This window comes from Cucumis sativus, chromosome 3 (assembly GCF_000004075.3).
Source record: "Cucumis sativus cultivar 9930 chromosome 3, Cucumber_9930_V3, whole genome shotgun sequence".
Lineage (NCBI taxonomy): Eukaryota > Viridiplantae > Streptophyta > Magnoliopsida > Cucurbitales > Cucurbitaceae > Cucumis > Cucumis sativus.
This window is the reverse complement of record NC_026657.2, coordinates 32,081,594-32,093,403: the sequence shown is the minus strand read 5'-3', so window position 1 is coordinate 32,093,403 and position 11,810 is coordinate 32,081,594. Positions and strand designations below refer to the sequence as shown.

Here is an 11,810-nt window from a genome sequence, read left to right as displayed (position 1 = left end):
TCTTGAATTTAATATCTTCAAGACAAGTGTTCGTTAGTTTATTTAAACAACAACAACAACTACTCCATTAAATATAATCAAAGAAAATTGCATAATCATCTCTCAATTTGTATAATTTTTTTTAAATCAATTTAATTGTTTTTACTAATACATAGACAAAATTTTAGAAGAGTAAAAAGGTTATATCTTATCGTAAATACGACCACCAAATTTAAAAAATTTTAGATATAATACGAAATTAAATTATGTATAAAAAAAATATCTTAAACTATATTATAAGGAGACTTCACTTATTTGAAACATTTTAGAGATGTAAACTGATAACATGTAATTAACTAAATGTTAATCGATAAACTTATGCACTTTTAATTCGTTGAATTGCTGTAATTAATTAATTTTCATTTTGATATATTATTTTTTGAAGAGAACAATTATTAGTGTATATAATGATAAATCCTACTGCTTTTCATTTTAAATTTTGATAATCAATTTTCTCACAATTTCCCTTCAAATTAAATTTGGTAGAATCATAGGTATTATTTTTCGGCTAGGCAACCAATACTTTTTTAAATTAAAACTTTATAATACTAATAATGTTAAGATGACATAACATAACATAATATTATTGTTGTTATTATTATTTAAACTATTTTATGTCCCCCGAATATTTTCTATTAGTTTATAATTTTGTGTCCACTCTTTCTTAATTTGCAACTCATTACTCTTCTTTGTCATGTCCCATCGTCTCATATAGCACTTTTGTCAACTAATGATTAAATTATCAATTCATCTATTAATTTAATCTAATTTCGAGTAAGTAAATTTAATATCATATGAATAGTATAAATATATATATTTATTGGACTTAGCCATGAATCAACGGTAGCTAACACATAAAATAAATTTAGTGGGTAAATTTGTAATTTTCCAACTTAAAAGATCCGAAATGTAGTTAAAATTTTGAATAATAGCATTAATATAGTCTTCTCTAAAAAAGGTTTTTTTGGAAACAAAAGCAAAAATAAAAAAATTGAAAGAATAATTAAAGAAATGAAATCATGAACTTAATTAAAAACACAATTCCCAAACATAAATTAATAACAAGTACACATTGGCAATTATATTCATTCTAAGAGTGTTTGAGAGATCAGATTCTTAATTCAAAATATTATTTTATGTCAACAGCATAACTCAAACAGTTAAATACATATACCTTTCAACTATAAAATGGGATAGATTCAAATCCTCCACTAGATGCTAGATGAATTCAAAAAGATAAACAAAACTAATTTTCTTGTGTCTATCTATTTATTTTATACTTCTAACTGTCTTTTTTTGTTCACTGCAACCTGTGGAGAAGTATCAGAATTTAAACCTCGACGTTAAGAGAAGAGGTATATGCTAAAGAGAGAGAACGCTTCATGAAAATGACAATAATTCTAGAGATCAAATTAAGGAGATGAGGGTTGTTGATGAAGACGAAGAAATATTTAATTTGTTCTATATATTATTGTTGTTTGTATATAGTTATATTTTTAGAGAAAGGAGAAGAGAAGTTAAAGAGATTATATTGTGGGGAGTTAAATTATAATGAGGGTCGTAAATTTGGTAAGATATATATTAATTATATAATATGGTTTAGAGAAGAGTTGGGATTATTAATCTTGCCTTGGACGAGCCAACCACAAGGAACTCAAAGCTCGAAGCCTATGGAAATATTCAGCAATGGCTAACAAACATCTTGCTGCTTGTCGAGTTGTCAACATTTGTTGCAGTCGGTGAACCGTTTGGTGTCTCAAGTTGTCTGCCTATTCCATCCACAAAAAGAAAAAAAACTCACACATTCAATTCTTACTTTAATCCACATATAAATTCATGATATGCTTCATTATAATCAATGTCTTAATATGATGAAAGTCATGCCAAATGCAGAGGATAGTAGATTTTAGACATTTCAATAAAATACATGTGTATGTAAATTATTTAAATTTTTGGTTGATTAGATAGATTTTGAACATATAGTTTAATATTTAGACCCTATACATCCATTATTAGATCAGTTGATAGGTTAGATAACACACACATATACATATTAGGTACCTAGTTGAAGCAACTTCTCTTAATTTTTAGTTAAACAGTTTTCTATTTTGATTAGAAAACTCACAATAGAGTTGATTTGATGTAAAAGAAGACAAGAATTTTATAATTATTATTTTTTTACATCACTATTAAAATTAATCTTAAATTTCACTTTACAATTATTTTAAATTAGTTAACAAACATCAAGACTAAATTTTAAGTAAATATTTATTCAAAATTAAAAAGATAAATCTAAATTATCAAATTAAAACAAAACTCAAATTTTAATGGTAAAATCATATACTCTCAAAATTCTAAACCAAATGCAAAACTCAAAACTAAGAAGATATATTGTACCAAATAGAATTAGTAGAAAAAGAACCTAGACACAAATAAAAAGTTTTATTTTCAATAAACAAAATGATAAAGGTTTCTTAATTACTTTTCAAACAGTAATTATGTTCATGTTTAAAAAAACCCCCGATGAATTGTAAGACAAATAAAATTCCTAAAAGCTCATAGACAAAACTAACTCAAATAGTAATAAAATGACAGAAATATATATATATATATATATAATTGAATCCACCAAAATCTTATTATTAAGATTAAATCATACAAAAAATTGCCAAAAACTTTGGGATAAATTTTAATTAGTGTGAAGATATTGAAACTTTTATTGTATCTTAAAAGTTTGAATTTAGAAATTGTGAGCTAATTTAAATATATATTATTGTGACTCAAATCTCAATCCAAAAGAGAGAAATTCTAAGTTATAATTGTTGGTCAAGCGGTTACAATCTCAGGAGCTTTGTCTTCATGGGAAAATGGACCAAAAAACACCAATCTCTTGAGTGACCAAAAACTCATCCTTGAAATTCACCACTAAAATTTGAATACATGCATGTGTTTTGAGATTATTCAACATTATTTCATTCATGTATTTTATATTTTCTTTTAAGAAATTTTGACTTACTCCCGATCTTTATGTACATTGATTGGGTTCAAATTTTTTGTTCGGTTGAGTAAATATTTTCATTCGTGTAGGGTTTGAAGGTCGGTGTATAAGTGTTCGATTTTGTCAACTTAGTTGAAATGTTCGTGTGGACATCTCTTGATCCCAATTTCCACTTATATCACTTATTAAAAAAGGTAGAATAAAGAAAACATCTATGTGGATTGATTTCGTTGGCTTGATATCTTATTTTGTGAGTTTCATTTGAACCTAAGAGTGGTGTACTGTTTCGTTGTTTCTAAGTGAATTCAAAATTTAAAGTTACATATACCTAAGAGTGGTGTACTGTTTCGTTGTTTCTAAGTGAATTCAAAATTTAAAGTTACAACAATATGTCCCTCAATGTTTAAGGACGGGTGGGGTTGGATTTTGAAAGATAAAAAAAGAATATAATGATATAAAAGAAGAATAGCTTTCATATAAATTGTTGAAACAAAGAGGTAGGAAGACATATTCCTAGATTCCTTGTAACCAACCAACCACATGGGGCATACAATGAGACATTGCTTTTAGGTTAAAGAAGGAGTAGGTTTCTCTCACTCAAAATACCCCAATCTTTCATTTGGAATGACTCCTAAAAGTTTATGTCACCACACACACACGATAATTTAAAATCCCGATTTAAAAAACTCAATATATATTACTTTTTAAATATATTCACAAGGCAAGAGGGATAAGAGGTAAATCAAGACATCTCAATTAGGTTAAATCTTCTTTAGCATTCTCATCATGCCCCAAAACAAAAAAGGATATCATTAATCGATGAAAAAGGTATGAAACGAGTTCGAAAGCTTGGTATCTTTTTTAAAAAAAATTATTTAATATAGTATGAGAGAGAGAGAGCTAAGGGGTACCTGTCTTACAAAGCCTTCAAGAGTAGAGAGCTTATTGATGGCTAAAGTCATTTGGCCCATATAGTTAGCCATATTTGGAGGGCTGCTCAATGAATCAGAGGTGATAGTGTCTGATAACGATTGATTTAGGGCTTCAAGTCCTTGAGACAATGCTTCTTCACTTTCTTGTGTTGATTGTTGCAGTGCACAAATGTTTAATATTTGATGCTCTGTTAATGGCTCTATTTGACCCATTATTATCTATGTCCAACATAAAGTATATAACAATTATATTTTGTGTTAGATTAGGTGTACATAGTTTTCAATATAGACAATTTAGATTAATATATTATTAAAATTATTGACAAAAATCAATTTTTTTTTAATATAATATTGACACACGACTCGACTATAATAAAACAAAATAAGTTCATATAATCATGGTTAGAAAATATATTTTCTTTTCTTCGAAGATAATAAAATGTGGTTTGATTTTTGAGTTTACGACCCTCCTTCTCACATTTTAGTTTTAAGTTTCTAACTAATAAATTTTAAAAATTAAGTTTTAGAAGAAAAAAACATTTTATTTTTAATAAAACACACCTAAACAAGAGGCTACAATATTATTATATGCAACTACTATTTCTATATCCATCGTTATATACATTGAAAAGAAAGGAGGGGAATATAATATTCCTTCCTCCTATATTTGTTTTTATTGTTTTAGGAAAGCTATATTTTATAAGACAATGTTTGAAATGATATTTTTTTCTCAAAGTATATGACACCCAAAAAATAAAATAAAAATAAGAAAAAAGAAAATTAGGTTTAGAGAGAAATATATATATCTATATATATTTAAATTGATTTATTCTTTCATAAAGAAAAAAAGAAAGAAAGAAAGAAAGAAAAGAAATTAAATTGTAGTAAAGAGGTATTACCTTTCTAGAATGTTATACCTAATCGATACATATTGTGGAAAATTTCAATACACTTTCGTCATTTAATATTACTTCACACTTTGGATATTTTCTCAGCAACCAAACACCTTAGGTTGTTGCATCCCATCCCATGATATTACCTTTTTCTTATAACAACATTTAATTAAATTTATGTCTTTCTTCCCACCCCCTCTTCATCATCTCTCTTCTTCCAATCTTTATCCATAATCTCTTCTTTTTTACTCATGCAAAATTATTATTCCATTTCCATGCTTTTAACATTGTGACAGACTATAATATAATTTTCTTATATATATATATATTGGGTTATGAAAGCCTTTAGTTTATGATATCTATATAAATTAGTAACTATAAGGTGCACACATTTGGTTTGGCCATTATTTCTAATTCTTCTTATTAGCTCATAGGTTTTTACTATCTTTTGTTTAATTAGGTGGGTGTACTTTTGAATGATTATATTCTTCATGTGAAAATAAGTTATATATTTTGATGAGTTATTATTATATATATATATACACACTCAATTGTCAATGCGTTGAATTATAATATTAATAATGATAATCTTAACACACAACAATTACAATTTTTCAAATTCAAAATAGTGATGATATTTGACTTTGCCTACATAATCACAAAAAAAGAAAAAAAAAAAACTTCCAAGAATTCTGAAAACACGTTAAAGTGAAAGATTCATAGAATTTACTCTAAAATTGGGTTTTTTTTTTTTTTTTTTTTTTTTTTTTTAAGATTCAAAAGTAATTTCTAAATTTTTTTTTAAAGATTACGAAAATGATTTGAGAAATTTCAAAATAACTCATAATCTTTTAAAAGCACGTGCTAAAAAAACTATTTGGACATTAAAGCTAAACCTCAAAATAATCCTCCTAAAATTCTTATTAATCTTCTTCCAAATTATAAAATTTAACATTGACGACATATTTATAGAGGCAATTTGAACAAAATAAAATTTAAAGTAATCTTTGTTAAAAAATCATACTTAAACTGATTTGTACTATCAACTTTCTTAATTTCAAGATCAAAGGAAACAAAATTCAAATTCAAGTAAAGGTCGGTTTGTCAACATCTTAGTATTTATTATTTATTTATTTATTTATCTATTGAGTGTATGAAGATGAAGGTTATATATATATATATATATATTTTATATTTCCTTCTTTGTTTTTGGTTTATATGAAAAGGTTGAAGAAAGAGAGAGAGAGAAAAAAAGACAATGATATTGAAGGGTTACCTTAATGAGCTCAGAGGGTCTAAAATCGCCCATCCACATGAAGCATCTCTCCGCCGGAGTCTTCCACATGCCGGACACAAGGTGAAATATGTCCGATTTAGCCACCATCATCTTCAAGTTCAAGACCTCGTCGTAATGGGCTAGGCAGCTGTCCACGTACAATCGCAGCTCGTTCTCCGGTAGGTGCTCTTGCACCGCTGCTCGTAGCTCGCACATCAACCGGTGGTGTTCCTCTTGCCACCTCCCGTACTCAATGTCAAACACCGCAGCATCTACAATGTTTAACAAATACATAATTCATAAATTCTAAAGCTTAAACTAATAGGTTAATATATTTTAAACATTTCATTCTTTGTCATGTTAATATCATTAAGTTATGCTTGCTTGTTATATATATATATTTTTTTCTATTTCGTATTTTTGGGAAGAAAAATAAATATTTGGAAATGTTATATATTTTATTGTTATTATTATTTGTACGGTAAAATATTGTAATTGGAAAAAAAATGTTGTATAAAATCCTAGTTGTTTTTATAATGAAAAATATATATGGAAAAACTAAAATAGCGTAAATAATTCTTTTATCCGTATCGTCAATATTGCAACTCATTTGTGAACCTGAAAACTAATACAAATAACGAGAAGTGTGATTACTAATGTAAGCTTGTTCAATATCTATGACTAAAACAAATTAAGCTGATAAGTTATGATAAATTGAATTGTTAAGGGTGAGAGAGGTGAGGATATTATTACCGGAGCTGAGGTTATGGAAGCCGGAGGGAAGTCCTTGGTCAGGTCCTCCTAAAATGGCGGCTCCTCCACCCAAAAACATGCCCTAATTAATGAATAAACAAAAAAAGAACAACATCAAATTAAAAATTAAACACACACCATTAGAGAAGAAATAATTAAGTTTAATTAGTTTGTTAATTAATTTTCAATAGGTAACCTGATTTCTTGCTCTTTGTAGCTCTTGTTCCAGCTGCGTCAGCTTAATCCTACTCATCTCTAATTGCTGAACGTATGCCTGTTAATTCATTTCAAAATTAATTAATCACCTATAATTATAAAAAAAAAAAAAAGGAAAAGCATATATGAAAAATTGAATTTAAAAAAAGAAAATAAAAGAAAAGAAAAAACCTTTTTTCTCAGCCTGCTTTTTCTAGCAGCCTCTCGATTTTGAGCTAATCTTCTTAAGGTCTAAAAAACAATCAAAATTTTGATGGTTAGAGTGTTGATATAATATCAAATTTAGGATGAAAGAGTGTAATTGTACTTTGAGACCTTAGGGTCTGGAGTTTTGGGTCCTTCTTGCTCGGAACTTGAGGTGAGCCCTTTCTTGTTTGGCTCACGCTGCAACAAAAGACAAAACAAAATAAAATAAAAGATTGAAAAAAAACAAAAAGGGTTTAGTTTAGAATTTTTCTTTTATAAAAAAGAATGAATTACTTTAGGAGGTTTGGGATGAGGTTCGGTTGTAGTTGTAGTTTGGGTTGGAGCTGGAGCAGATGCAATGGCTCCTCCATTGCTGCGTTGGTTGGCCAACTCTTTGGACGGCTCAGATGCTTTGATCTTTGAATCACCACCATGGTTTATCAATGTTGTATTTCCCTACATACACCAAATCCAAAATTATTTTTTTGAAAAAAAAAATAGTCTCCTTCTTCTTCTTTTATTATTATTATTCCATTTTGATAATATAATTAACTAATCATCAACTTGGAGAGAGGGGATAGAGTTTCTTTTTATAAAAAAATTACTTTTATTGGTAATGAATCGACATGCATCGGCTGCGACGGGAAGATATTCAACGTCGGAGGTCTCATACCCGAACTCTCTACAAAAGAAAAAAGAACCATTATAATTAACTATAACTAAACTCAAAATTTTAAGCGGATGAGCTACAGTAAAGATTGGAGCCTGAATGCACGTAAAAGTCTTTTGGTTCCATATCCCAAGAGAAAGGGGGAAAAGGGAATATAATATATTCTCCATACCTTGAGCATATGACGAACTTTTATGAATAATGATGTTAAAGACTGTTGTGTATATGCATGAAAAGAAATTGAAAAAAAAGAAAAGAAAAGAGAAAGAGTACTGTGTTGTGTTTTGCGTGTGGTCAAAGAAGTACAATTGATCAAATAAAAAGAACACAGAGAAAATCAAATCAAAAGAATCAGTAAAATCCCATATTGTTAGTGTGAAAGAATCTTCACAGACAAACCCCAAAAATGGAATTATTTTAGAGTAAGAATTCAAAAAAAAATTCAACAAAAGAGAAAAAAAGAAATACGTCTTTGGTCTTGAGTAGTGGTTGAAGAGGGTTCTTGTCCATCAAGATAGAGAAAAAGAGCTTGATCCAATTCTCCCAAATCATCTCCTCCTCCATCTTTGCTTCTAAAAAAATTAAACCCAAAAAGAAAAAGAATCAAAACCCAACAAAAATAAATAATTCAATAAAAAAATTTTAAGGGGAGAAATGAATTAATGAATGAATTACAAGAAATTTGAAGAGATGGAAGGAAGATTCATGGAGAAAGGCAATTGATGAGGATGATGCTGATGATGATCAGAGAAATTGGGGTTTTGGAAATTGAATAATGAGGAATTTTTTGAGTTTGATGGTATGACAAAGCTTGGATTTTGAAGAAATTGAGGTTGTTGATGATGATGATGATGATGATGATGAAGTTGTTGTTGTTTTTCTTCTTCTTCTTCTTGCTGGATGATGATGGAGCTGTTTTTAATATTGGAAGAAGCCATTAAAAAAGTTGAGCTCTTTTTTCTCTTTTTGGCTTTGTAGCTTCTTCTCTTGTTGTTGTTGATGATGGTGGTGATGATGATGAATCCTTTTGAAGATTTCTTGAGTAATTACCCCATTAATGGCTACACCAAGCTTAAGCTCTCTCTCTCAACCACCTTTTTTGTTTCTGATTCCTTTTTATTTTTATTTCTCACATATTTGGATGATTCATATGCGAAAAAGAAAAATAAAGTGAGGAAATGAAGTAATTAGGAGAGAGAGAGATGATCAGTCGGTTATGGAGAGAGAGAGAGAATGGTTTGAATTGAATGAAAAGAATACAAGAGGGGTAGAAGGTAGAAGAAAATAAAAGTCTTTTTATTTATTTATTACTATATATTATTATTAGTTTTTTTTGTTGAACAAATATAATTGTTGAGATTTGGAGTATTATCAATCCTAATTGATGCATTCAGCTGAGTTCGAATTGATGCATTCAGCTGAGTTCGAATTGACTGTGAAGTAATTTTTATATTATTTTGCCTAGAATTTAAAGAATTTTTATGTAACAAAGTTGTTTTTTTCAAATACCCTCTCTCTTCCTCTCGAAAGAAAATGTCTTAGCTTACTTTTTCTAAAAAAAAATTCTTGAATTCTTCTATATACTTTTTTCCAAGTCAAAGGTAGAAATAATCTGGATTAAATTCGAAAATTTACCATTTTTCTTTGTTGATTTTTGTCAATGATGCATGTTTATTGATAAATTTGAACTAAGTTGATCGTGTGCTTGATTCCATAAATTACTTTCAACATTTTCAAAATTATTTCAAAACAAGTTTTCGATACTTCAAAACTAAATTTGACAATATAAACTATTGCAATTAGAGATATAAAATTGTTTTAGGAGTGATTTTTTAATATGAAATCAATTATAGACTTTAACCAAGTTTATAAGAATCACTCTAAAAACATACACCGACTACGTTAATAAATGATAATTTAAAGTACATTTTCAAGGGTTCATAAATTATTTTTTAATAATTAAAATTAATCCTAAATAAGTAAGTTTTAAGTAATAAATATATATATATTTGTATATATATATATATATAACCAACAAAAGTATTAGAGACTAAATTTATTATAAAAATATATTTTAAACAAGTTATGGTAATGTATAACATAATGGGTAATATTTTCGTTTATATTTTCAAAAAACGTTGAATATTCCACCCTCATTGCATGAAACACAAAAGTTACATAAATTTTGTATTTTGAGGAGAGAAAAAGGAAATATTCGCTATCGGTTAATTATCATTAAATGTTTACATGTTTCTTTTCTAAACGCGTCAACTAAACATAAAATATCGTGCTATATTACCATTTATGGTTATGAAACGATTCAAAGGTTTTGAGGATGTTACCAAAAAATTTCAAACTCAACTTAAAATAAATAAATTTCAAATAAAAATATATTAAAGAAATCAGAACAAAAAAAAAGTTATTATTTCTAATTTTAATAGTCTAAAAATTAAAAAGGGAATAGGAACTAAATTTTATTAATTAATTAAGGTTTACTATTGACATTTTAATGGAAAACAATAATAATTAACAATAATGATAATTAAAATAGGCGGCTTCAATATTTATTTTTTCATCTCTAACTTTGGGTTGTTGTCCAATAGAAAATTCAAAATTAAAGAAAAAAAAAACCCTTTATTCTTTGACATTTTCTCACTCAATTATTGAGGAAATTTCAAAATATAATATATATGTTTTTCAGGTGCCTTTCAACCAAGAAGAAAATGGAAGGCCACCAATTTTCAATTTCAAGTGTGTTCTTATAAATATATAGTCAATTATTTGGCTAAATTAATTTCAATTTTAAGTGGATATGTTTTGGATTCATTTTCTAAAAATTATTTAAAAGGTATTTTTAAGCATATTAAAAATATGTAACAATTAAAATGTTAATAAGACTCGTTTGATAGTTAGATGGGTTTTTTAAAAAATAAAAAAGATTAATTAAATTTCTAAACAACTGCCTTCCTTTTGTAGATTGTTTTGTTTTGTACTTATATACTTTTTAGAAATACTTTTATAATTCAAATTGAAAACTAAACTATTTGTTCTAAAAAATATAATTTTTAGCTTTTTCACATTCTTTAGGTAGAAATGAAAGCGAGCAATAGTAAATAGTAAAAAATGGTAAGAAAACAAACACAATTTCTTTTTTTTTTTTAAAAAAAAAAAAAATAGATTTAGCTACAATTTTAACCTTATAATAATTTTCACTAAATACTCATTTTTTATTTTAGTGTTATGTCTATTAACTAACCTTTTTTAAAATAAAATTAAAACTAAAATGGCTTAAATTTTAGTATTAATTCCTTCCCACTATCAAAACTATTTCTAAAATTTCACTATTAAAAGCAAGTAAAAAATTTAGGAATGAAAATGAAAATCTTGAAAGTTAAATATAAAATTGAAAAAAACTCATATTTCATAATAAACTTGGAAACTAATTTAAAATTAAACAAAAAAAATGTAACATAAATTTTAGAAACTAAGTGAAAATTAGACTCAAAATAATTTGGCAAAAAACATTCGTTTTTCTAAAAACAAAATATAATAATCTATTCTGTCTTTTTCTTCTTCTTCTTTTTTTTTTTTTTTTAATAAACTTGTCAAAATTATATTTAATCGGAGAACTTAGTTACAAAAAGCACATGATATATAATAATATTTGAGTTTTCTTGCAATTACATTTACAAAGATCAGTTTATACTCATTTTTAACTTTAATTTGAACTACATTATTTTATGGCTTTAAAAGTTGCATTTATAAATATTATCCTATTTGATTGCTTGTTAAAGCTTACTAAAGTTCTATGGTTAAATGTGACAAAGCTTATTACTGATCCATATAT

The 11,810-nt window shown here is 26.9% G+C and overlaps 1 protein-coding gene across 1 annotated transcript; it reads right to left on the bottom strand.

Moving 5' to 3' along the window:
• Positions 1-1,123: 1,123 nt before the first annotated feature.
• On the bottom strand, positions 1,124-9,201 carry LOC101204923 (bZIP transcription factor TGA10). Its single transcript, XM_011653805.2, has 11 exons — positions 8,639-9,201; positions 8,432-8,535; positions 7,899-7,975; positions 7,588-7,749; positions 7,423-7,491; positions 7,279-7,338; positions 7,088-7,165; positions 6,892-6,973; positions 6,139-6,410; positions 3,949-4,188; positions 1,124-1,808 (listed from the first exon to the last, which is right to left on the bottom strand). Exons 1-11 carry the CDS (start codon positions 8,899-8,901, stop codon positions 1,659-1,661), a joined length of 1,557 nt encoding a protein of 518 aa, XP_011652107.1. The 5' UTR covers positions 8,902-9,201; the 3' UTR covers positions 1,124-1,658.
• Positions 9,202-11,810: the final 2,609 nt, after the last annotated feature.

Coding starts and splice junctions, on each gene's coding strand:
- LOC101204923 (XM_011653805.2), bottom strand. CDS start 8,901: ATGGCTTCTTCCAATATTAAAAACAGCTCCATCATCATCCAGCAAGAA. Junction 7,492..7,587: donor CTCATCCCAAACCTCCTAAA/GTAATTCATTCT, acceptor CTTTTGTTGCAG/CGTGAGCCAAACAAGAAAGG. Junction 4,189..6,138: donor GACCCTCTGAGCTCATTAAG/GTAACCCTTCAA, acceptor TGTTGGACATAG/ATAATAATGGGTCAAATAGA.